Source organism: Trifolium pratense, linkage group LG1, assembly GCF_020283565.1.
Source record: "Trifolium pratense cultivar HEN17-A07 linkage group LG1, ARS_RC_1.1, whole genome shotgun sequence".
Taxonomy (NCBI): domain Eukaryota; kingdom Viridiplantae; phylum Streptophyta; class Magnoliopsida; order Fabales; family Fabaceae; genus Trifolium; species Trifolium pratense.
Genome location: NC_060059.1, coordinates 42,324,437 through 42,352,258, shown reverse-complemented (window position 1 = coordinate 42,352,258; position 27,822 = coordinate 42,324,437). Strand labels below are relative to the sequence as shown.

General features: G+C 32.2%; 4 protein-coding genes across 5 annotated transcripts; 2 read left to right on the top strand and 2 right to left on the bottom strand.

The window, feature by feature from the left end:
- Nucleotides 1-149: 149 nt before the first annotated feature.
- On the bottom strand, nucleotides 150-1,226 carry LOC123894390. The gene has a single exon (XM_045944385.1). It carries the CDS (start codon nucleotides 1,224-1,226, stop codon nucleotides 150-152), a length of 1,077 nt encoding a protein of 358 aa, XP_045800341.1.
- A 9,528-nt stretch (nucleotides 1,227-10,754) lies between these two features.
- Nucleotides 10,755-14,687, top strand: LOC123894384 (ervatamin-C-like). Its single transcript, XM_045944372.1, has 2 exons — nucleotides 10,755-11,118; nucleotides 14,095-14,687. Exons 1-2 carry the CDS (start codon nucleotides 10,755-10,757, stop codon nucleotides 14,685-14,687), a joined length of 957 nt encoding a protein of 318 aa, XP_045800328.1.
- A 5,817-nt stretch (nucleotides 14,688-20,504) lies between these two features.
- Nucleotides 20,505-23,788, bottom strand: LOC123886909. Of its 2 annotated transcripts, XM_045936183.1 has the most exons (5): nucleotides 23,210-23,788; nucleotides 22,286-23,120; nucleotides 21,868-21,959; nucleotides 21,147-21,563; nucleotides 20,505-21,065 (listed from the first exon to the last, which is right to left on the bottom strand). In XM_045936183.1, the coding sequence occupies exons 2-5, from the start codon at nucleotides 22,314-22,316 to the stop codon at nucleotides 20,724-20,726; spliced, it is 882 nt and encodes a 293-aa protein (XP_045792139.1). In that variant the 5' UTR covers nucleotides 22,317-23,120; nucleotides 23,210-23,788; the 3' UTR covers nucleotides 20,505-20,723. The 2 variants fall into 2 exon arrangements, 1 of the variants encoding a protein (XP_045792139.1); XR_006801308.1 differs by lacking the exon at nucleotides 21,868-21,959.
- A 1,861-nt stretch (nucleotides 23,789-25,649) lies between these two features.
- Nucleotides 25,650-27,083, top strand: LOC123894376 (protein CANDIDATE G-PROTEIN COUPLED RECEPTOR 7-like). The gene has a single exon (XM_045944363.1). It carries the CDS (start codon nucleotides 25,650-25,652, stop codon nucleotides 27,081-27,083), a length of 1,434 nt encoding a protein of 477 aa, XP_045800319.1.
- Nucleotides 27,084-27,822: the final 739 nt, after the last annotated feature.

Below are 27,822 nucleotides of genomic sequence, written 5' to 3'. Positions count from 1 at the left end.
TTAATATTAGCACAGAATAAATATTCGAAACGAAATTGAAATGGCATAAACGAAGTAAAGGTGCCATAAAAGGCAATTGTCAAAGGTACAAACCAAAGAGAAATAAAACCAGATAATTGTTCGAGAATTTAAAAACATCAAAAGAAAATCTAAGACAAACACTTGGATTTGAAATCAGCATAATGGTCCTTGATAAGGCCAACTTCGACAGTCTGGATCTTGATTGCATCTTCGAGAGACTTAATCTCTTCTTTGATCACAGTGGCAGCACTGAAGTGAGAGATACCTTCCTTCGCAGCTTCGCGGATAGATTCTTGAGTGGTAGCAGCAACAGCTTCTTCAATCTTTGTGCGCTTTGCTTTCTCTTCGAGAATCTTTTTCTCTCGATCAGCAATCTCGGCTCGAAGAGATTCTATCTCTGCCTCCCACTTAGAAATATTGTTGGTGCATTCTTGAATCCCAAGGCCTGGTTGCTGAACTTGTGCCTTCATTTGGTCAACTTTCGATTGAGCAGCCATAGCCTTCTCGAATAATGCATCATAAGCAGCCTGCTGACCAACAAGTTTCTGAGAGTTGCGTTTTAGGCTTTGCACCGTAGTAGCAAACTGGTCCAAAATCGATTCGAGCTGGATGACTTTCCCCAAGGTTTCGAGATCAGTTTGAGGGTTGTGCAACTTGTTCAAAAAAGATTTATGCTTAAAAGCATTAGCAGGGTGCTCCTCAACTGATGCCAAGATGTCTCCATTGATGAAATCAGTATATAGCTTTGAAATCAGAGAGTCTTGTCGAACAGAGGAATTGATTTCTGAGTCTGAAGCAGTCGAATTGCTGGGTCCACTCGAACTCACAGGATCAGTAGTTGTTTTAGAAATCAGGAGTTTCAAAGCAGCCTCAGGATCATGAATCTGCAAGGAAATGAATTCTTCTTCAGCGAGCCCTAGGCTGGCTGACAATTTCGATGTCGAGGTTTCAGGTAGCAATTCTGATCCACCAGCCTCTGCTTCCTTTATGGCTTCAGAATCAAAGTCTTCTTCCTCTGAGGAAGTTTCATCAGCATCGGCCTCGACTGTTGGATTTTCGTTCCATTCTTTGAAAGGGGAGGTCTTAGTATCAGTTTCTGCAGATATAGGATGCTCTGGTTGATCTTGAATGGGCTTTGGTATGATTTTTTCAGAAATAGTGGTCTCACTATCTTTTAAGGTATCACCACTAGACCTGTTCGACATAATGTCCTACAAAGCAGAATCGAATATGAGGGAATATGATTTTATTTATGGTAAATGAGAAAATGCAAGTAATTCAAGTACCTCTGGATTGATGTCTTGTTGGGGCATGTTGTCCGATTCATTGAGTGTAGCATCAGGCATAGCAAAATCTTCTTGAACTTCAGCTTCAGGGGTAGTCTCTTGTTGTTCACTCGAGATCGAAGGAGTTTTAAGGTTGGTTGCAGAGGGATCACTTGAGGACTTTGACTTTTTATGTTTTTTATCCCGGGTTCGATCCTCTGAACTTTTCTTTCCCTCTTTCTTCTTTTCCTCTTTCCTCTTTGCTTTCCTTTCCTTCTTTTCCTTCTTTTCTTTCATCTTCTTTTCCTTCTCTTCAGTAGAAAGATCATCAGAAGTAGTTTCTGGGATATTTGTTTCAATAATCACAGGAGGCTGGCTCCTCTTTCTCTGGAAACTTTGTTCTTCTTCTTCTTCCTGCAAATAGGAGTCGAGACAGGAAACATTTGAATTAACAGATTTGAGTTGGGAGGAACTTTGAAAATAAATTAGAAGAACTTATACCTCTTCTTCGTCACTGACGACTATTGTGTTAGGTTTTGGCTTCTTCGATGGGCCAGTTTCATTGGAAGGGACGTTGGTTGGTCTTTTACGTGCCTAAAAGAAGTAGGATAAAAAAAAAATAAAGATTTAACTTAGAATTTTCAAAGGAAAACAAGTTTCGATTCAGTAAGTACCTTAGAAGGCTCTCCAGTTGTTTCAACTGCCTTTGGTGTTATTTGTTCTTTAACTGTCTTAACAGTTTCTGCAGCTTGTTTCTTGGTAACTAGGAAACATAAGCAAAAGGTTAAATCGAAACAATATGAGAATATTTGGTAAAAGAAAGTGCATATATAAAGACAAGTTACCTGTAGTCTTGACTTGCTGTTCGATTCTCTTTATCTGAGGTCGAATAAACCCACTCTCCAACCTCGAGATAAGCACTGCATCTCCTAGGTGTTTGCTGTCGAAATATCGTCTCCACCAGTTGGCAAACTCTTGCGTACAGTAGTAAGAAAGGTTGAAGTCAAATGGCTCGAAGCCATAAAGGTTATCACGACTAATCTTCATGTACCTTTCATACAAAGTGGAAGTCACAGTAGTCCCAAGCACGATGTTCTTCTTCCTTATATACATGCTCTTGGGTCGAAGCTGCGAAAAGCCAAACTGTCTAGAGACCAAATTCGGTTGATACCCAATCAATGCATATTCAGAAGATAGGGTACCAATTCGAATAGACAGAATGGTGGGATCTAAGTATGCTGTCCAGGTTTCATTTATTTCCTCCTCAGCATTAGGGTTCAACGCTGGTATCTCTTTGACGAACCAGGAGGGACCAATGGTTCTCTTCACAAATGGAGCATGCTCAGGCTTGAATTGGTCAATGGCTAAGAAAATTTTCATGTACTTCATGAAAAGCTGTTGAGTGTTTTGTTCGAGGGGATTAGGTTGAAGCCTTATCAAGCGGGTGCCTTCAATTTTCCTTTTAGCTATCGAAGCATGATGTTCAGTGGGAATGAACAAATCAAGTTCCTTTTCAAAGGTGGCATTTAACCACAATTGTAATAGCCACATTGGCCCAGCAGCTTGAAAACATCCATCTGTGGCGGCTTTCTTCGATTTCGATTTGGCAGGAACTAAACCTTTCAGGTTGTCACAAACTTCCCCAATCGACTCATACAGGGTTGCCAGCAAAAGGCGTCCTAAGGCAAAATGGCATCCTTCGTGTATTTGCACAGCCATGGGTATAAATTTCCTAGCAATTTGGAGAGATCGAGAGCAAAATACATAATGGGATAGCCATAGAGTAAGAAAGGCCACATGTTCCTCATCTGAGACTTCTTCATTCTCAGGTCCTGAGTGTTTGAGGATAAAGGCAGAGAAGGCGTTTTCTTTGTAGTTTAAAGTGATGTTATCACTAACATCATCAGGGCTGTAAGTTTTGCCAGTGGGTCTTAACCCTGTGATAGCTGACACATCGAACAGGGTGGGTGTCATCATACCACTTTTGAAGTGAAAGGTGTTGGTAGATTTTTCAAAGAAATGCATCGCAGCAATGAGCATTTCAGGTTGGTATTTGGGCCCTATCCTAGAAAACTGTATTAACTCGAAGATTCCATAATCTTTCCAGAATTTGCCAAAGGATTGTTCTATTCGATCAAGCCAAGTAAGGTAAAGGCTATTTCCGTAATAAGGATGGGATCGAAAGGGTTTATAATTTGTCAGCATATATTCAAAGTTATAGGGTTTGCTGTCAAAGATTCTGGGTTCGCAAGTTTCGAGACATGGAAATATCTCATCTACTTCCCTAGTCAAGTTCATATCATCTGGAATCGGACCACCAAAAGCATAAACATTTTTATCAATAGCAAAGGGAATCATTACCTGACTTTCCCAGATTTCTCGATGTTCTTTGCTACCTTTGGGTTCTGGAACATACTTCGTTCCATCATCAGCAACGGAAAAATCGCTCCATTTTCCAGCAAAAGGGACTTGAAACTTGTTAGATGAAGACGCCATGAAAGTTCTTGGGAAAACGGAAGAAAAGATGTAGATCTGAGATCTTGAAAGATGCGAACTGAAGAAGGTAATCAAAGATCCGGTGAGTTCAGATTTGTTTTGAATCTTTGGTGTTTCAAGATTGGGAGAAAGATTTTGAGAAATTTCTGGAGCGTGAGAAGCTTTTGAAGAAGTTGGAAAAGTTTCAACTGAAGTGACAGAGCTCCATTTATAGGCAATCTTGGATTAAGACAAAATTTAATTAAAAAAAGGGATAAATGCTGAAAAAGCGCTTTTTGTCTGTTCCGATTCAACTTCTCAGGCTGACGCGTGTCCCACTACTCAAAAAGACGCAGAACGTGACAGTTTTGTAAGAAGTGAAACGGTTATCTTCTTAAATGCCATGACATCATCAAATCGAACTAAAGGGATGGCGTTTAGAAAGAAAGGTACTTTGAAAAATGCCAATCTCTTATTTCATTCGAGTCATTCAAATCGAAATAGGCATTTTTGGGGGCAATTTGTTATCCCATATTTTAGCTCAAGGTAAAATATGTTATAATCTCCAGTTCCAAAGACATTTATTGCTATAAAAACCTGTTGAGATGGCTTTAGGTAGCCTTAGTCTTTAATGTCTTCAAAAACAAGAGAGATTCTTTCTCTTATCGTTTAAATGAAGGTTAAGGGTAATGTCTTCAAGAACAAGAGAATCCTAATGAAAAAGCTTCATAGTTCGAGACTGAAGAATCTTTCGATGGAAGTCAATAAATCGAAGTAGTCAGGAATTGTGGACTTAGAGCATTCTTTGTCATTTAAAGTGTGATTCGACTTCGACGGTTACAACGGTTTAATGGCCTTGATTCATTTCAAATGCAAAAGGACGCGTGGCTGAAGTTTAGTAGTTTAACGTTAGGGTAGACGTTGCTTAGTTTTCTATAAATAGAAGTATGTATAGTCGAAGTAGTGGTCACAATTCATTTACACAAAATCTCAAACACTCAAAGTATCCATGTTAAGGCGAGAAACGAGTTACTCGAGAAAGATGTATGAATCGGTGAACCTTTACATTTTCTTTGTAACTTTTACATTCTAAATGCAAATTTACTTTTTACAAGTCTTTACTTTTTAAAGTATTTACGAATTCTGCTTTTCACTAGTTCTCTCGTTCGAGTGAACTTGCTTTAATTGCATTTAACATATGTTTCAGAAATTAAACATATTGTTCTTTTATAAAATAAGGATGTCTTTAAAGATAAACTTCCAAGTTTCCTTTAACAAAATGCATGAACAATTGTCCCGAGATTTACTAGTTGATCTCTCAAGTAATTAATTTAAACTAGCGGTTGTTTACCAAAAATCAGTGTAAACAGCTAGACACACTGAAAAACATAACACGCATAAGGACTCATCAGTGAGAGGTAGAAGCACCGTCTCAACTTTTCCTCAGTTTCAATTAATGGTGGATTCATCCGCTGTCATTCCAGGTACACCGTTCCCATATACTCTCTTTTATAACAATATGTTATAACTTGTATCTATTGATCTAAGGTTATTATATGTAAATTCTTTCATTTTTTGCATGAAAGAGAAAGAAATATCCAAAGAAGGATCCAAAGAGGGAGAGAGAGCTTCACACATTCCACCCCCTATAGCTCAAAAAAACCTTCAAGTATTTATTGTATTTGGGATTTGGTTTCTCTCTCAAGTGATTCACCGCAGCGATGAGACCTTGAAAGTTGTTCAAGTGTTAGCCTCTAGGCTGGCGAAATTTAGGCGACTTAAAGCCCGAAACTTCATTTCTCGCCGTCCTTTCAATTTCAACTGATTTAGGACATTAAACTGAAATACTCATCCTCAATTACTCACTTAGAGGAGCTAATGCCACGTGGTCATTCTCACTTGATTTGCATGGCTGATCATTACTCATCATAGTCTCATTATTGCCAATCATTGACTCATCAATAATATTCCTTACAAATTTCCTCTATTGACAACAACCTTGTCCTCAAGGTTAAAATTAGGAAAGGTGGGTGTCATATCACTGGTATCTTCCCAAGTAGCCAAAGAATCATCCAAGTTTTGCCATTTCACAAGAACCTAAGGCACAAATAAAGTTCCCTTGCATAATCATGGGATCAACAAACATATAAGTGGAGCAATCACTTTTTTTTTTTGGTGATAGTGGAGCAAGCGCTTTCTATTAGGGAATTTTTGGGAAAAATAATTTTTGTTTTCTTTTTCAATTTATACTACGATGTTTGTATTTTTCAAGTGGTTTAATAGCTTCTTTTTTGGTTCCTATTGCTAACATGTTTGTTTTTTAAGTCATTTTTTTGTTTTACTTATGGTGCTGAATTTTTTTTGTCTCATTTCTACTACAATGTGTGTATTTTTCAAGTGGTTTTTTTGTTTTCACACATAATAGTCAAATATATACACGTTAGTGCAATAACAAAATAAAAAGAGTGGACGAACGGGCACGAGAGTAAAACAATTATAGCATTTTTTTCTCTTCCTTCTTTCGCATTTGTTGTATTTTTTACTGTGCAGTATCAAGCTAAATATTTATATATATGGTAGAAGCAATACTCACTCACCCAGTTATTTATATTTAAATATTTATATATATGGTAGAAGCAATACTCACTCACCCAGTTATTTATATTTGGTTTTAGATTTGACATGCATTCCAATATACTCAACTTGAAAGTATGTTTCGAGTTCCATTGAGAAGAATACATGCTTGCTTCATTCAAGTACAAAAAGAAACATTTAGTAGGCCTTAATTGATTTCAACACTAATGAAAATGAGGAGTTAATCAATTGGTGAGATATTTCATTAGTAAAATTTGATCAAACAGTACCGATTTGATGCCTCTAATACCATCACAACTACTAGTATTTCATTACGAAAGAAGAATCTTTGAAACAGACCAATCCTAAAAAACATTTCATATGAGAACAATTATACACGTTGTAAGAACTCAGATGAAGGTACAACTATGAACATTTTAATCATGGTTGTGAACATTACCAATAACAATTTATTCTTCATTCACTTATGTTCTTTAGGGGAATCATCGCGAGCCATTCTTCGGACCTCTGATGGAGGGATGTAACCATACTTCTTTCTCAACGTATCTAAAACGAACTTATCGCAAGCCATTTAAATATTTATTTCAAGTGCATTTTCTTAGTAGTATATTATTTGTAATTTTTTGCCTTTATGGCGTATTAAATCATTCATTTATGTCATGGTTGGATGAAAAATATAAGATTATTTATCTCTTGAATTACCTCATGATTAAAGTTGTATATAAGAATATCAAGTCCTTACATTTTAGTGATGTTTTGTTAACTCTTGATTGAATTCATGTTCAACCTTCATGTTAAGCAGCATTAATTGTCGATGAAAAAAAAAGAGTAAATGTGAACGTTTATTTTTGTAGGATACAATTTTCTATCCAAAGTTTCATTCAAGTATGGATAATGTGAATGTTTGTCTTCACAAATTAATGCATGATCATGGGATCAACAAACATATACGTGGAGCAAGTGCTTTCTATTGGAGTATTTGGGAAAAAGAATAGAATTTTTGTTTTCTTTTCTCTTTCAATTTATGCTACAATATTTGTATTTTTTAAGTGGTTTAATAGCTTTTTTTTTTTTTTTGTTTCTATTGCTAACATGTTTGTTTTTAAAATTTTTTGTATTACTTATGGTGCTGAATTTTTTTGACTTATTTTTACTACAATGTGTGTATTTTTCAAATGATTTTTTTCCACACATAATAGTCAAATATATACACGTTAACAGAATAAAAAATACGGATCACACAAGTCCACTAGTATATATAATGGAAAATATCGTTTAACTTTTTTCCATATCATATCTTCAAATAAAAATTGCCTATCAATTGCTGATTTATGAGCCTATTGATTGGTTATTTGTGATTGTATATTTTATTTTCTAAATTTCTAAACCGGTGAAATACTGAATATAAATCCTTATGTAAACTTATTTAAAATATTTATTTAATTTTTTTTTTAAATATATACAAATATAGCACGACATATAATTAATTGAGTTTAATTATTGTGCACTATCAATGTAAAATTATTTTATACATGCATCAAATAATGTATTGTCACATCATTTAATGAATGTGACACGTCATATGTTTTAAAACACATTATATGATGTGTCAATATATTATTGGATACATGTGTAAAATAACTTTACACCAACAATATAATGTATATAAATTAAATTCTAATTTTATTTCAAAATATCGGTACAATACCCAACAATATACTATGTATTCACCTAAGACCACAAAGAGTTTAATTGTTGTACTCTATCCATTCTTAATTATAAGCAAAAGTTTGCTTTTAGATTCATTGAATAACTAATGTATATGGTCCATATTATAGACCAGATTCATCAGTTCTGAAAAATTGACTTTGCTTATAATTAAGAATGAAGAGAGTATGTTTGTATAAAATTTGTTTTATACATGCATCGAATGATGTGTTATCATATCATTTAATGAATGCGACACGTTATATATTTTAAAACACATTATATAATTTATTAATATATTATTAGATGCATGTGTAAAATAACTTTACACGTATATAAATTAAATTCTGGGCACAACAACACACCATTTTCCATTCATTATTCTAAGTTCAAGTCCCACTCGTTTAGGAAGTATGGCTTACAATTTTGAAAATACAACTCCTTGCCCTATTCAGACGACCACAGCACACCATTTTCCACTCCATGATTCTAGTTTCACTCATTTAGGAAGTACTTTTCATCACGAATGATGGGTTAACGAAAACTAAGAATATCACTATAACCCACTATGTTTTCAGTCAAACATTAATATTATTTATTTTTATTTTTTTAAAAAAGAAAAAACTGTCATTTTAAGCATGTGCTGTAAATCTGGCGAAATTGCAATACGTGATGAATAGCATTGCTGGATTTAAATATACGGAATGTGTGGATTAAGATTTTAAAGGATTTTTAAACATTTTTATGATAAAAAAATTGTGATATTTAATAAGACTTTTATAAAATCTAAATAATTTTTTTATATTAAATTAAGACAATTAATTTTTTGTTTTGTTTTTAGGACAATAAAATCTTGAGTGAAGTATGTTTTTTTCCCTACAAAATGATGATCTTTTAAATTTAATTCTTACTTAATTTTTATTAAACTAGAACTTTGACCCATGCGGTGCATGGGTCTAATTAGGTGTAATATGTAACAATAAAAAATAAAATACAAAAATTCTAAGAGCATTTTCAATAAGAGTAGTATAAGGAATTTCATGGACTAATTATTCTATATTTGTTTATGTGTTTATTTTATATTTTATATATTTTTTAAATAATTTTGGAACCCCATCGTTTTGTTTACTTATTAAAAAAAAATTGCTGATAACTAAAGGTTAAAAAATTGATGATAATTAAAGGTTAAAAAAAAACTAAATACATAATCAATAACATAAACTTAAGTAGACATCCATAAATAAATAAAAATTGTGATTAATTCCGCCGTTCAAATTTATTGAAGACAGGGTTAACATATTAGGATTCCTAAATTCTTTCATAATTAAAGCACATGTTTTAGCGGTTGAAAGGTTTTATTGTAAGTAAGGGATGCAGGTTCGATGACAAATCTTTATTTTTTTAATATAAAGCTGCAATAAAAAGAAAAAGAAAATGAGAGGGGAAAAAATTTAGTTTAGGGTTAGCTTATGTTAGCAAGCTTATAATATAAGAGATTATCGGTTTTTAATTGTTTAAATTGTGCAATGAAAATTGATGGTGCTTAATTATCGTATGAAATCTTTCCTATGAAAGTTGATGGAGCTTAACACTTTGTGGACATAATTTAAATCACAATTGGTCTGCTAGTGCATATTGTATCAATTGATCATCGGTTAATATTAAATATGCAATGTTAAAATCAAAATAATGAATGTGATTAATGACATAACTATAGTTGTGTTTGGTTGTATTGCAAAAAAAAATATTGATTTAGCAGAATTGAGTTTGATAATAACTTTCCAAATTACACGTGATAATAACTTTCCAAATTTCACATAATAATTATTCTCTAAATTTATTACACGTGATAATAACTTTCCAAATTTCACATAATAATTATTCTCTAAATTTATTACACGTGATAATAACTTTCCAAATTTCACATAATAATTATTCTCTAAATTTATGATCCGGTAGAAAAAAATCATTGATCAGGAAAGACATAAAAATATTTCGTGATGAATAATATAGTCAACAATAATTTTGATATGATATACTTTTAAAATTGATGGTGCTTATCAATTATTGCACATAATTTTAATCACAATTGATATACTTGCCATAGTGGTTGGAAATATTGCCTTGCATCGAAGGGTTGTGAGTTCGAATCATAGTCAAGACAAAATTGTATTATTTTTTAATAAAAATTGCAAGATAAAATGGAGGGAAAACAGGGAAAACAAATTAGGGTTTAGAGTTTGCTTGTGTATACAAGCTTATAATATAAAAGATTTTTAGTTCCTAAAAAATTATCATGCACTTACTTTTAATCTCTAGTGTTAAGACAACTTATATTTGTTAATAATTTTTTCGGCAGGTAAAACATCATAAAAAGTTCCTCTAAAAAAAGAGCAAAATTCATATTCTAGGTATAATAATTGTATATAGGGCCACTCCTATATCCAACTACTAATTATTGATAGTAATAATAGAATTAAAATAATTAAAAGGAGAGAAAGAAATCATCTTTACTTTTTCCTCTATATAATATATAAGTTGGGTCAATTGTTATTTTACTTCACAGCTCCTTTACAAAAATTAATTAACATCATCCTCTTCTGTATATCCTTCAAAAAAATATTTCTACTAGAAGATATGTATCTTTGCATCATGATGATCTTATTGACATGTGTTGCATATCCTGCGGCCATGTCTCTTACACTACCCTCTCAGTCATCAATTGATGAAATTCATCATCAATGGATGATTAAATATGGACGCATGTACGCAAACACATCCGAGATGGAAAAACGAAGGATAATATTTAAGAAGAATTTAGAATTTATTGAAAGGAGAAATAAGATAAACAGGGCTGCTGGCAAGAATTATACATTAGGTCTTAATGATTTTTCTGATTTAAACACCGACGAAGTGATTTCATGTTCTGGAATCATGAACATTCCAGACAAACTTATTTCTTCCAATACAATGTTCTTCTTTAATGATATTCCAGAGTCTGTTGATTGGAGAGAACGAGGGGCTGTCACCTCGGTTAAAAGGCAAGGCACTTGTGGTAACTATGATATGATATGATCCTTTTGCTTTTTATTTTTATAATTTTTTTTTTTTAATTATTGATCTTAGATCATGAAATTCCGAAGTATCCTTAGAGCATTCACAATGGAGCACTCCATTTTTGAGTACTTAAATGGTCCCACATAGACACATCATCAATTTATTATTTTTTTAATAATAGTACCTAATAGGTACTCAACCCCTCCAATGGAGTATTTTTTAAAAAATTCTAAAATGGGTCCCATCAATAACTCCACATCATTAAAATTTGAAATTTAATTTAAAATAATATTGCCAAATTAAATTTTTTTGAATATATTAAATAAAGTGAGTCCCATAAAAAGAAGAGAGAGAGAGTTCTTATATTAGAAGTGGTACCTATTAGGTACTAAAATGTGTTGTACTCCAATGGTAGTACCTAATAAGTACCATGAGTACCTAATAAGTACTACACCATTGAAGATGGTCTTATTGGCTTCTTTTTACTATATTTATTTGAAGGAGAATGTTAACATGTGCACAAGGGCACATGTTAAGGAAATAAAAATAGAAAGTATTAAATGTTGAAGCATTAAATTTTAATTTTTTAAGCATTAAATTTTTGTATCATTAAATGTTAAATTTCTATATTAAGATACCTTAACATATGCCCTATATGTACATGTTAACAACACCCTTATTTGAAAAATGCTAACGAATGCATTCGTAATACTCTTTAAGCATTTAAACACTACAGTAAGTTTTTGTAGAACTTTTATGGAAATGTGTAAAGTTAATGCATTGAAAATTGAAATATTTTCGTTAAAAAAAAAAGAAATATTTCATTTTTTGAATAAATAATTTCTTTAAATAGATTTCTTAAAGAGTGTCTCAGGTAGGGGTGCTCGCGGTTCGGTTTGGATCGGTTTTGAGGCAAAAACTCATCCGATCAAAAAATAAATTTATTTGCGGTTCGGTTCAGTTTTGGATGACAAACAAAAAAAATCCAATCCGATCCAATTTTATGCGATTTAATTTGGATCGATTTTTGGATATCAAAATTATAAATTGTAATTTTTTTATTAAATATTAATATTATAAAAAACACTATAAAATAATAGTTTGATTTTTTTGTCGAAATACATATTTAGTTTGATGTAAGATATAATATATAATATATTAAAAATTAATATTTTGGAATGACAATTGTCAATTATATTTGAAACATATCAAAAGGTAAAAAAATAAATTAAATTAAACTAACAATAGTATTAACAAAATTTAAAATGAACAAAAAAAATAGGTTAATGCAATATATATTCATACTAATAAAAAGATAAATAAGGATTAAAATATATGTATGAGGTTTAATTCGGTTTTGAAAAATCAATCCAAAATTCGAAATCCGATCCAACGGTTTTCACAAAAAGAAATCCAAACACATCCAAAAATATTCGATTTTTTGCGGTTTTCGGTTTTTTTGGATCGATTTGCGGTTTTTATTTGGATTGGTTTGGATTTGAGCACCCCTAGTCCCAGGACACTCGTTAGCAAGACCCAAAGACGGAGTCACATACAACCATGTGGTAGGGGTGTCAAAATGGATGGATTAGATGAATTTGGATCGGATTGCTAATGGGCGGATCAAAGTAATTCATTAACAATCCATTAAAATTCATTCCAAGAATCCAATCCAATCCATCCATTAATGATAAAATTCAATCCAATCCATCCATTACGGTATTTTAAATGGATGGATATTCATTCAATCCATCTAATAAATTTTTTTATTTCTTAATAGCATATTTATTTATTAATTAATTAAATAGATTTTTTTCTTATTTTAAATATTTTTTTCTTTTGTTCAATGAAATGGTGTAAAAAGTAAAAACAACTCAAATTTTAGTAGGCCCAAATGCTCACTAAGCCCAATTTTTTTTCACTAAAATGTTTTTTTATTAAAATTTTATTTTTTTAATAATAAATTAAAGTGATGGTGGCGCTGCCGGTCAATGGCATCGGTGCAGCGGTCCACGGTGGCGGGATCCAAATTTTCCGGCGACCAATGGTGGTTGAAGGCTGAGGTCCGATGGTGCTCCGGCGTTGACCAACACCCTTTTATTTTAATATATTTTTATTAAGTTATAATATATTTTAATTTTTAAATACTGGATTTTAAAAAAAATAATAATTTCCGTTTTTTTTTTGAGAATTTTTCAGTTTTTTTTTTTAAAAAAATTGTTTTTCTAAAGTTTTTTATTGGTTTGTTTCCATTTTTTTTAAAGTGTTTCCAACCTTTTCATACTTTTTGACAATAAATTATTTATGTTTTATTTTTATATAAATTTATTGTACTTTTTATTGGTAATGATCTATCACTAAAAATTATTAACAATTTTAACTTTTTATTTTTCAACCTTTTTTTATTTTTGAATTGTTTGTTTTATTTTATTATTATTTTTTTGTAAAATTTTTATTTTATTTTTAAAAATAGTGATTATCCATTGGGTTTAGAATTAATAATAATCAATGTTCCATTGGATTTTAAAATTAAGGTGGATGGATTGGATCTACCCATCTAATTAAATTGATGGATCAGATCCAATCCATTAATTAATTAATTTTTTTTTTACTTTTGGATGGATTGGATGGATACATTAGTGAGTGAATTGGATTGATAATGGATAAATGAATAATTTTGACACCCCTACCATGTGGGGGTTCATACAAAGTTTGGAGAATTTTTAGCATATGTTGACATTTGATTAGGCCCACATCTCTCATTCAATAGAAACTTGGTATTATTTCAAAAGCTTCGTTTACTTTGACTACACTCACCACAAACCTAGAATGGATCCTCTCAAATTTTTTCCTCTCAATTTTCCTAATTTTTCGCATCTTAACCATCAATTAACTTTTGCTCATTTCTTTTAAATTTAAATATTATTATATATTTATAATCTAATGATCCAAATGCCCACATTATGTGTTGCAGGATGTTGTTGGGCGTTTGCAACTATGGCAGCTATAGAAGGTATTTGGCAAATAAGAATGGGTGATTTGATCTCACTATCAGCCCAACATTTAATTGACTGTGATCCGGGGAGCAACGGATGTCGCGGTGGTTATCTCAATAGTGCATTTGAGTTTGAAAGAGTACACAGTGGTGGTGTTCCTAGCGAAAAAGATTATCCATTTAAAGAAATTCAGCAAGCTTGCCGTAATAAATTTATACCCTCAGCAGGATTTGATGGTTATCGATTTGTACCTCGTGGTGATGAACAACAACTACTACAAGTTGTGGCACAACAACCAGTAGCAGCTCAAATTGCTACTTGTCCTGAATTTGAAGCTTACAGTGGTGATAGAATTTATTCAGGACCATGCGGACCCGTTTTGAACCATGCGGTTGCTATAGTTGGTTACGGGGTAAGTGCTGATGGACAAAAGTATTGGATAATTAAGAATTCATGGGGTGAATTTTGGGGTGAATCAGGCTACATGAAATTGATAAGAGGAACTGGATCTCGAAGAGGTCATTGTGACATCACTGCTGGTTATTCTATTTATCCCACTCTCACGGTTTGAGATTCCCTCTATTCTACTATATAGTACTTTTATATTATTGGCTTGACGCAAATAAAAGTTTTTCTATAATGTCTGAAAATGTGATTTCTTAATTGTATTGAAATTCACTCTATATCCAATCAAGGGAAATTAAGGATTATTATACATTATAATTTATGAGCCAGTATCAAATGACACAAATGTGTCAAAATTTATTTGACACCATATATCATCCACTCATTTCATCCAAAAAAAAAATTTAGCAAAAAAAGGTTGGTGGCAAAGTGCTAACCAACCCAAAATATATTAATGATGAAAGCAAGGATAAAAAACAAACGAAATGAGGAACATAGACCAAAACTCCTTCAAAAATTACAAATGCAAAAACTAGTAATACATAATTTGTTTTTGGCAAGGATTTTTCTTAAATCGTGACATGATAAAATAAATTGCATTTGGTCATACTCACAAAAACCATTATATCATTTAATAATTTGAAAAGTAAATGTTATTTAATTATTTTTTCAAATACTTACTTTTTGTGAGTGTGACCAAATACAATTTATTTGGTCACATGACCATATAAAAATATCTCTTTTGACAAAGCTATCATTAACAAAATACAACTTGCCAAGAGGTAAAAGAGGGAAGAGAACAACCATAGTTAGCAAGAGAATCAACCACTTGATTCTCATCCCTGTAAATATGAGATACAATACAATTCATCTGACCGAGAAGAAGCTTCATATTGTGTCATCTATTTCTTAAAAAATACCGTTTTTAGGAGGGAAATATTTATTGAGATAAATTTACAAAGTATAAATAGAGCTTAAAAAGTTTAATTATAGAATAGGAGAACATTTTCCAGAGTTTAATAAAATTGGAGGATAAAAAATGAAATTAAACTAATAATATAATGACGAGTAATGCTAGGGTCACACCCTCTAGCACACTCTTTAAACACACCTCTATCTTGTAAAGCCACGTCATTTCCTCTGTGTTTCTTTACCGAAAAACTGGTTTTCCAAGTTGATAACATGATTTTTTTTTAACATAACTACGCTGCCGTTTCAAGAGTTTCACGCCACAATGACTTCGAAAATTTGGAGTAGCTACGCATACTCCTAATTATGTTCATTCTCAGTATATCTATAATAATATTCTTCACCTCTATAATTTCTCACGATCTTAATTTGCTTTTCACATTATTTTCCACTTTAGCCTTAAAACTTTATAGGCTTCCAACGCTTCGTAATTATTATGAAGCAAGTAGACATACATATATCGTGAGTAATCATCAATGAAGGAGATGAAGTATTTCGGACCTTGTACGTCCATGTCTGGACGTACAACATATATCTGAATGTATGATTTCTAATATTTTAGTTTTCCTCTTGGCACTTTCTTATATGTGTTAGTCTGCTTTCTCTGAATGCAGTTTACACAAGTCTAAAAAATTAGTGAAATTTAAAGTACTAAATTCACTAGTCTTTTAATTTTCTGAATGGAGATATGTCTTAATCTCCGGTGCCACAGAATAGAGGATTCCTTATTTATAACACATCATTTAGTTTCAACATGAACATGCATAACATTATTAGTGGCATTAATTTGAAAATTAATTGAGAAAAGAGACCATTGGATAATACATCATTTCCAAGAACTTTAGATTTATTAAACAAACTAAAAGACGTTTTATAAAAAATAATGGAATATCCCAATGGTTCAAGCCTTCAAATAGAAATTAAATTTCTAGAAAAACTTGGAATATAAATAAAAGTATTTTTCAAATTTAAAACAAAGCCACTACTGAAAAAATTAAATTGCATGTTTCAACAGCCTCTCTATGTGAACGCATCTTGACTTCCTGAATAGATGTTTTGCTCACTTGGAAGCGTTTTTCTTAAGCTGATTATACATTGTGGTATTCGATAATCATGGATTGTAGAACCAAAATCAATCCACCATGTGTTATAAATAACATCAACCATATTAGACTCAAAGCAGACAAATGAGATTCATTTACCTTTAAGGGTCTTGCTCTTTTTCCATATTTGTCATTATAACATCTTTATCCATTTCCATCATCAATCTTTCTTTCTTCTTGAACACACATGGTCAAGAGTTCATTGACTGACCATTTATCCTTATGTGTGTTACAAGGAATTATGAACGGCTGATTTGAGGATGGAAGAGTGCTAAAAATATAATGCAAAAGAAAAGATTCGGACATGTTAATCTCAATCTCAAGAGTCTTTAGTTGTGCTGCTATATCCCTCATTCGCATGATGTGCTGACGCACTCCTTTCACAATGATGAGCTTCATAATTAAGGTGATAACAAGTGTCTTATTTGATTTTTAAAATGTTCATCAATGACTTTAAGCAATGCTTGAACATTATTATGCTGATCAACGCAACCACGAATGCTAGCAAAAAAATGTTGGTCTTTATGAACATCATTCTGAGACGATTAGGTCGCTCCCACATTTCATAAAGATCGACATCTTCCTGAAGGCTAGTCTCTATAATAAGAGATGGTTCGTCTTTCCGAATAGCATAATCAAATATTCATTCATCTTGAATGAAGAAGAACTCTCTCCTTCTACACCTTATTATTTTCATTCTTTAGTTCGGGAATTTCACACTTAAAGTGAGAGAAATTTATAGGCTGCATAGCTGTAAAATTAAATTTACATGCTTATAATTAAATTGAGACTACTAAACAAATATCATATTTTACCAATATAAATCATGTTTCAAACTATGAACCTAGTGACATAAAACTTACTTGTGGGCTAAAGTTTTACTCAATTATATTCATATAATTTAATGATAAAACTATCAAATTATGTTCCATTTTCTAATCTCTGTGGATAAATTAAAAAATATAATTTAATATTTTATCCTAATTAATCATACATAAACATAATAAAAATTCCCGTGGGAAAAAATTTACTACGTTCAATATAATCAATTACCATCAATGTCACTAACATGATTTTAAACTCCCAATATATAATTTTACTTAATTAAAGATGTTGCGGCTACTCCTTAATCAAATAAAATTATATCATATTGACATTTAATTCATAATATTCAATTGCATAAAATGTAACCAATTCATTTTAATGCACATAATTTCATGATTAAAAAACTTAAATATTATGCTTTAGTAGGTTACAAAATTAACCATGTAATAATACTAATTAAGTGCATTGAAATGAATGGAATAGGTGCAAATCCAAGTGGTTACAGAACTTAAAAATCGAATAAATATAAGTTCAATGCAATTAAATATCAAAACCGTGCACCCAGCCTAGCCGTTTCACTGAATGGATGCATTAACAGGTCCTGGGTTCGAAACTGGTTTGGGCAATATTTACGTGATTTTTTTATTTTTAATCAACGCTGTTGATAAATAAAATTTCTAAAAAATGTAACGCAGGAATTGAATCCACGTCTATCTAGTGGCAGGTTACCTTATCGACCACTACAACTCAGGAGTATGTTCAGCACTTATTTGCGTTACTTAAAATTTATAACAACAGGGTTTATTAAAATAAATTACTCATCTTCTTCAACCTCCAGATGCCTAGCCGTTTCACTGAATGGATGCATTAACAGGTCCTGGGTTCGAAACTGGTTTGGGCAATATTTACGTGATTTTTTTATTTTTAATCAACGCTGTTGATAAATAAAATTTCTAAAAAATGTAACGCAGGAATTGAATCCACGTCTATCTAGTGGCAGGTTACCTTATCGACCACTACAACTCAGGAGTATGTTCAGCACTTATTTGCGTTACTTAAAATTTATAACAACAGGGTTTATTAAAATAAATTACTCATCTTCTTCAACCTCCAGATGCCTAGCCGTTTCACTGAATGGATGCATTAACAGGTCCTGGGTTCGAAACTGGTTTGGGCAATATTTACGTGATTTTTTTATTTTTAATCAACGCTGTTGATAAATAAAATTTCTAAAAAATGTAACGCAGGAATTGAATCCACGTCTATCTAGTGGCAGGTTACCTTATCGACCACTACAACTCAGGAGTATGTTCAGCACTTATTTGCGTTACTTAATAAAATTTATAACAACAGGGTTTATTAAAATAAATTACTCATCTTCTTCAACCTCCAGATGGGTCAGATTGACCCGGTTTAAAACCCACGAGATCCGGAACATGAAAACACGATTTCAGACCAAATTAACACAAAAAATTCACGTTTTAAACACAGAATCATGAATCAATAAATAATTCCATATGGTTCGACATTTTTCTGCATCTAAAACGTCCAAAATTGAAATCGAAATTACTTAAAAATTCAGGCAAAAAAAAAAAACAGATTTCGAAACTTTGGATTTCATACCGTTTCAACACTAAAATTAAATTTTAAACACAGAATATGAACCGAAAATTATTCCCTTATGGTTTACAAATTTTCTGTGAATTAACCATTAAAACCATATGAAATCCAAAAACGTTCAGATGCAATATAACCTCAAAATTGAACACGAAAATTGCAAGGCAGAGGCAAATAAGGCTCTGATACCAAATGTAAGAATTTCTACAAATTCATAAACGAAATTCAACCTTGCGGAAACGAAATTGAATTTAAATAGCCGAAATACCTCCCGTCATTGTTATTGCTTAAAGCTTGTTCCTTTTGAGGATCTTGCTTAAGGTTGTTGAGGCTCTTCTAAACCTTCTACAATCTTAGATGGTGTAAGTCACTGAATAGAGATATGAGGAAGGATTGCACTCTATTTATAACTTTTGTCCATCACAAAAATATTTGTTACATGCAATTATAACTGTCACACTATCTTTATGGGCGGTTACTATATTTGAGGGAAAGAATAAATACTACAATTTAGGCTTAATAGATAATTACCAAATGTGCACTTAGTAGTAATTATCCCTTATTTAAATTAATAAATAAATAAAATGAGATAAATCCAACAAATTTTTCTTTTTTGTCTTTCCATTTTTTTTTTACCATTTATTGAATCCATTGTTAAAAAAATACTGATATTAGGATTGCCTTTAATTTGAATTACATACAGGATTACATTGAATTTTTTTACCATTTATTCAATGCATTGTCAAACAAAAAAACAAATAATTAGATTAGAATGAGCGATTGGAATATATTAAGAATATATTAAGATAACAAAATAAATAATTCAAATAAACAATTTAGCTCAGCCTATATAGCTTCTAATGGTTCATATTAGAATTAGGATGAATAATTAGTGCATATTAAGATTATGATATGTAACATAAAATAAACATTAGGAAATAAAATGAGAATTTGATTGTTATATAAAAATTAAGTTAGTTATATGTCTTATATTTTTTATGGGTTTTTTTTCTTCCATAATGTTAATGGATTAATGCTGAGCTACTTTTTTTTAATTACAATTACGATCTATAATTTATATAAAAAACCTAAAATATATATATATTTTTAAAAAATTATGTAGAAACAATATCAAACCTTTTTGTTAGTCAAATTATAAGTCACACACTTTTAGTTGTAAAGAGATTGTCTCAATTAAGATGTGATATCTAAGGTTATAGTCTCGATTATTTAACTTTTTACAAGAACTTTATTTAGTTTTTCACAATGTAAGAAATTACCCTTTTCTATCAAATCACTCTTGAAATTTTAATTGAACTTTTTACAAAAACTAGTAACCGACCCGTGCGATGCACGGGTTTGTAGAAACTGCATATATATAACAATCATGGTTGTTGCCAACCATGGATGATATGGATCAAATTATGCTAGCAAGAAGCATATGGATATTAATCAAATTGGTAACATCATTGAACAAACAAAAAGCATTAGGGATTAAAAGTTAAATAGTAGTAATTATGGTACATGTCCTTACATTCATCACCAAAATGGTCCTTAAAAGAGTATGACCTTGATATTGAGATCCACTAATGGCAAAAAGGATGGAAATTAAATATTGTTTGGTACATTATAGCATAAGTTACAAAACAGATAGCGGAGTTAGAGTTGAAGGATAGCTAGAGAGAGATCTAGAGCATATAATAGTACTGACTTTGGTAGAATTTCTTCCGATTGCTGGATGTTGACGGAGCATGCAGGGTAGTTTTAACACCAATGAAAGGGGATAGCTTAAAGTAGATAGTCCTATTGTTAGATGACTTAGTAACACCGAATTTAACAACTACACCCTCGGACAGTTTATGTACCTTGCAAACATCTCCCCATTGTCCTGAAATTTTGCAGCTGATATAAGGGCCATTGTCAAACTTCAAATCACAGTGATCCCAGGTGTTACCAAGCCAGTCAATTAATCTGAGTTTAGTCTCTTCATTAGGGAGTGCATTTTGACAGAAACCTCTCCAATAGATTGTCTGTTGAATAATTAAACAACACAACATTTAGTAATGAATACAAAGTATTAAAGATATTGTAGCATGAGAAATGAAACATACCAAAGTCCCAGTCTCAACATCAGGAGCAGTGAGGGTTTTTTCAAAACTGTGGGTAAAAACTTTTGGAAGGACAAAGTAGGGAATAGGTCCATTTGAAGTTGCTTCTAGGAAAGGTTTTTCCAACACAAGTTTATATGGGGGAGTCCTATGAGGATAGGTGATTTCCACACCAGTAATGTATGGTACCCGAATAAAGAAGACAAAAGGACTGATGAACAAAAGAGTAATCCAAGCGCCGGCATTGATGTTATAGAAATCTTTCAATCGAGACCAGCCATGAGTGAAATAAATCTGTGAATTGTTCTTTTTGAATACAGCTACTTGGATTTGATTTTCGTTAATGTCCTGTAAAAGAACTGTATCACCAATGTACTGACCAATGACGCTTGCATATATTTCCGGTAGTTTTCCTCGATTCTACATAATAAGCATAACATTAGACCGTTTCAGCTTATCATTAAATATATTGTAGCAATGATGTGAGTGTATATCCACTCTACATAATAATCATAATATCAGGAGCAATGAAATGGAAAGATGGTGAAATGATCAAGAAAACAAAACAGGTAGGCCAAGCTAGATTGGCCTGGATTGATTGAAACTGAAAATACTAATTGTGAGTTCACCCAAGTCTAGCAATTAAAAATGACATTTTGCTATACTATTTAAAATTTCAGAACTGATCAACAGGAAACATACCAACTAAGACATTGATGCTTACCTTCATGGGATTGTACTCCATATACCCTGTTCTTGTCATCATGGAGTAAGGACGAATATCAGAATTAATCTTGTCGTAGCGATGGTTCATATCTATACAATAAAAAAGTTTAAAGCAAGAATAAGGACACAACAATTGTTTTTGAACAACAATTGTTTTTGAAAAAATAACAAAGAATCATAATCTCAAACCTATTGCAATGTGAACCTTCGAAAGCCAAACTAAACAAAATCGATCAACCAACCCCCCCCTTACCCCAACAATTACATAACTTGTGACTGGTCTTTTAAAATTTGAAAGAGGAATAATAGAAAGGAAATTGGAATCAATAATTTTGATAGCAAAGTTGTCAATCTATTATTTCAATTGAACTGACAAAAAAAAAAACTAATTGAGTGAAAACAAAGATATTCTTTACCAATAGTCACACTTCTTGTTATAAGAAGCATGGGGATTAAGGAAGATCATATCAAACCTTACAATAACAAAAAAAAAAACTTGAGTCAGGATATGCATTGCAACTTTCAAAACTATAAGAAACAATACACTACACCACATAAGAAATATCAATACTCTCTCATCCTCTCTAAAAGGTATTTACAACAAAAGTAAAGCAAAGGATTAGGTACCAAGGTGGCTATTTTACATTCGATAATGGACTATCAAAAAATAAAAAATTAGGTCCAAGCAAAAACAAAACAGAAACAAATATTAGATTTAAAGAATATCAGTTGTGTAGCACATACTTTCTTGTTAAATCTAAATTAACAGAAATAAAATCGCAAAATATTAACCTCTTCGCATCAAAAAGATTGTGGTCGCGAGTTTTCACCACTTACAAAAAATGACAATGATTGCATGAAAATTTGAAGACTCATTGAAAGCATAAGAAGCCGAGTGATCAGAAAGAAGACAACGATTGCATGAAAAATTAAAGCAAAAGTAAATTATACAAAATTTGGAATGCAAAATATATAACACCAAAACTTATAAACTTCACATATACTTTCTCTGGAAGTTTCTCTAAGCATCATAATAATTATTTGATTGATTTGGTATAAAATTGAAAATTCAACATTATTGCACATTACCGTAAATTCCAGATATGACATTGTGACCTCCAGGAGCTTGATCACCGGAAAGAACAACGCCAATCTTCAACTTCCGATGAGGAAGCGATTTGCTTGAATCTGCAGGAACCAAAGAAGCAGAAAGTTGTCCGAACAAAAATGGAAGCAGTTTCACGATCTCATCTACATGCAAAGATTGAGAGTTAGAGGGAGAGAGTAGAAAACCAGATCGAGTATAGATCGAAGAGAATGAAGATCGAGAGAGTAGAAACCTGGATTGCCGGCGGCGGAGCTTTTAGGACCGTCGATAATGGCGAACGGTGATTGAAGAAGTTGGATTGAAGAGGAAAAGGAGAGATTTCTGCCACCGCCATCTCCGGCCGGAGCACCACTGCTAGCAACTCCCTCCTCTGCCAATCTCTCTCTTTCTCCCTCTCTCTCTCTCTCTCTCTCTCGTTTTTTCACTTTCCATGTTCTGTATTTTTTTTCTGTCAAATTCCCCAAATATGAAGAAGAGAGGCAGCAGCTCCTAATGTGTATTTAGGTTTCATTTATCTGATGTCAAACTCACTGTTTGCATAAACCAGCAAACAACCCATTGTTTGCATAAACCAGGAAATTGATCATTGCATTACATCATGATGACATCATGCCATGTGACCAGCCAATTGTTTGCATAAATCATCAAATAGAATAAAACCAGAAAAATAGAGTAGAAAAAATGGGAGAGAAGACAGTTTTGAGTTTATGAATGCTTCAATACAATACTACATGTTTCTTACATATTTAAGCATAATACATAGCAAAACACAGCTTATACTTTGCTGAGATGATAAGATATGTTGTTCACTGACACAAGTAAAACATTACCAACAAAAGTAGATAAAATGATTACACCCATAAACAATAAAATATTCTAGAAAAGTTTTATAGGTCAATAGTCAACATGCAACCAATTAGAACAATGCAAGAGCAATGATTACATCATGTGATCATAGTTGAAATTGTGAATGTGTACACATACATGATGATGATCAAAGCACTAGATGTTAGGATACATTGATATATCATATGAGACACATGATGAAGATCAAACTTCCTAGTTTGGCATTTGTATCATGATCATTGAATGAATGAGTTATAAGTGTGAACACATGATTTGCTATGCTTGTATAGGTGTCAAGTAGTGATTGGGTGGAACCATTAGGGTTTCAAGGGAAGCAAGGAGCTAGGGTTGAACCCTAAAAGGAACCATGGAACCCTAAAAGAAACCAAAAACCTAAAGATGAAACCCTATAGATGGCATTTGGTGATTGGGCAACATAAAAAAATGTATGGTTTTGATTGGACAAGGATTTAGGGTTTGCATTTGGTGCTTGAAAAACCACTCATCCTTTAGTATATAAAGATAAAGATTAATTAAGACGTGAGGCTTAAAAATATGATCTCAATTGATTTACTTTTTACATGAGCTTTATTTATTTCTTTACACTGTAAGAGATCACCATCTTTCGTTAGAACAAATTTCCCTGGATATTTGATTGATTTTTTACAAAAATAATTAAGTTGTTAGACCTACTTAAGATTATGATCTCAATTATTTTACTTTTTAAATGAGTTTGATTTAGTTCTTCACTTCGTCAGAGATTATCCTCTTCCGTTAGATCATATCTCTTTGAATATTTTCATTGAACATTTTACAAAAATAATCAAGACGTGAGGCCTAAGGTTATGGTCCAAAGTGCTTTACTTTTTACACGGTTTGATTTAATTATTCATACCGAAAGAAATTATTTTCTTCTGTTAGATGAAATCACTTTTGAAATTTTAGTTGAACGTTTTGCAAAAAAAATCAAGACGCTGATCTTAAGATTATGATCTCAATTGCTTTACTTTTTACACAAACTTGATTTTGTTCTTCAACTTGTTGTTTCAATTGCTTTACTTTTTATTGTGACTTGATTTAGTTCTTCACACTTAAGATACTACCCTCTTTTATTATTATGTCAGATTTCTTTGAATATTTTAATTGAATTTTTTAGAAATAAATTAATTAATTAAGATGCGAGACTAAGATTATGGTCTCAATTGCTTTACTTTTTACGTCAACTTGATTTAATTCTTCACAGCGTAAGCAATTAACCTCTTCTTTATATCAAATTCCTTTTGATATATATATATATATATATAGGGGGGTGATCAAATTACAGCAGTATAACATTTGAGTAATGTTACACCGCTCAATAACGATTTAACGAATACAAATTTTACAAAATTCACCGTTAGATTGAAAGCTTATATCGTGTAGATCGTTTATGTTAAATTTTACAAAAATCTAAAATCATTTGATATGTTATTATGAATGATCAAGAGTAACGGTATTTAATAAAAACGTATAAACTGTTAGTCTTGACAAGTCTCAATAACATATCAAACGATTTTATATTTTTGTAAAGTTTAACATAAATGATCTACACGATATAAACTTTCAATCTAACGGTGAATTTTGTAAAATTTGTATTCGTTAAAGCGTTATTGAGCGGTGTAACATTACTCAAATGACCCTACGAATATTTTTCATTTAAGAAAAGACTTAACGCCATTATAAAAATAAAAAAAAAAAAAAAAATAAAAAAAAAAAAAAACTCAATGAAAAGACCGTCATGCATGTGTATATGGCTAATAGAGGTGTCCCTTTGCAACCGTCAACCGATGTATGGCTACAAGAGGTGTCCCCGTTTCAACTGCCATTCCAACGAATCTCCGTTCACTTCACCACCACCCCAAATCACAATGTGGAAACCCTACATTCCCTTCTTCCTCCTCCTTTTCTCCACAATACTCTTTCTCTCCCCCACCACCACCACCGCAGAAATCAAATCCCTCACCATCAACTTTGATACCCGCCCCATGATCTTCTTCGAAAAATTCGGTTTCACCCCAAAAGGTCGCGTCACCATCTCCGTCTCCTCCGTGGTCCTTTCCTCCTCCTCCCAACTCGAATTCTCCCATCTCGGTTTCTTCCTTCTAAACGATGAAAACCTTCTTCAAGTCCTCACCAAGATCAAACAAAATGCTTCATTTTGCGTCCTCGATTATCGCTACATTTACCCTCTCTTTACTTTCGGTGACATCTCTCCTCCTCCACCTCGTCCACCAGCTTCCTTCAACCGTTCTTTCCCCGTTTTAGGCTCTAACGAATACAGTCTTTTCTTCGCTAACTGTGATTCTGAAACCTCTGTTTCCATGGTGGTTCGCACCGAGATTTTCAACTTTGATTCTAATGGTTCTAGAGATTATCTCTCGGCTGGACAAACTCAACTTCCTTCTCTCTTTTTTCTCTTCTTCGTCGCATACCTAGCTTTCTTTGTTGTTTGGGTTTACACTTGTTATATCTATAAACATTTAATTCACCGTATTCATCTATTAATGGCCGTTTTGCTTCTCATGAAGGGTTTGAATCTTATATGTGCTGCAGAGCATAAACATTATGTTAAAGTCACCGGTTTACCCCATGGATGGAATCTGTGGTTCTACATTTTTCAGTTCATTCATGTTGTTTTGTTATTCAGCGTCCTGGTTTTGATTGGTGCTGGATGGTCTTTTCTAAAGCCGTCTTTGCAAGATAGGGAAAAGAAGGTGTTGATGATCGTGATCCCTCTTCAGGTTTTGGCTAATTTAACTTCCGCCGTAATTGGTGATACGGATCCTTTTATCAAAGATTGGGTTACTTGGAATCAAGTGTTTTTGCTTGTTGATATTATTTGTTGTTGTGCTATTATTTTCCCCATTGTTTGGTCTATAAGATCACTTAGGGAAACCTTGAAAACTGATGGAAATGAAAAAGTTTCTAGGAACCTTGCAAAGTTGATCCTTTTTAAGCAGTTTTATATAGTTATTATCGGGTATCTGTGTTTCACAAGAATTGTTGTGTTTGCTTTGAGAACTATTGCTGCTTATAAATATCAATGGATAAGTAATGCTGCCGAAGAAACAGCCAGTTTTGTGTTTTTTATTGTCATGTTCTATATGTTTAGACCTGTTGAAAAAAACGAGTGTTTTATACTAGATCAAAAGGAAGAGGAAGATGCTGAAATCGCTCTTAGGAATGAAAGTTTCTGTTTAAGGAATTTTGAAGCAGCCTAGTTCTGTTGACCTCTTTGCCACACCACAAATATTAGGTTTGCTCGATGAAATCGATATTGTATTTGTGGCGGTTCAGATTGCACTTTTTATCTGATTTAGTTTTACCCTGTCTTCATTAAGCCTTCAAACAGATGTTAGAGTAGAGAAGTGTCTATATAGAAATACTCAATTATGTTTAGTTTCCTTTTGTCCATGATGAATTGTGCGGGATAGACAAAGCTTTGATATATGTCTCTTGAGAAATTGAATTTGTACACTCAATATTATCATTAAGCTGTTCTTTTTCTGGTCATTCTTCTGTGGATTTTCTTCTTGAGATTATGTTGAAAATAAATGCTGTACATTTATGTATTCATTGATTGGTATCGACTTCAATCTCCAACTCAATGAAGCACCAATCTTTGTTTAATTTGACACAAATCAGATAAAAAAAAATCATGACTTTTATTACCATACTGTTAGGTTTTGAATAACCCCTCAAAATGAACTTATTCATGCTTCTTGCTATTTCAAAAGGCCACCAGTCAGGGACGGAGCTAACTTTTTTTTTTTCATATTTTTTTATACTAAGTATGCATTATAGAGTAATGCTAGGAACACACTCCTTTTAACACTCTTCGGTCAATAATTAAGATCAAATACATTACTTATCCAATAAATCTAAAAAGTGGAAAGTTGTTTATAATTAAAAGAAAAGTACTTGTAATAAAAATAAAAAGAAGAAATGGGAAAAAGTTAC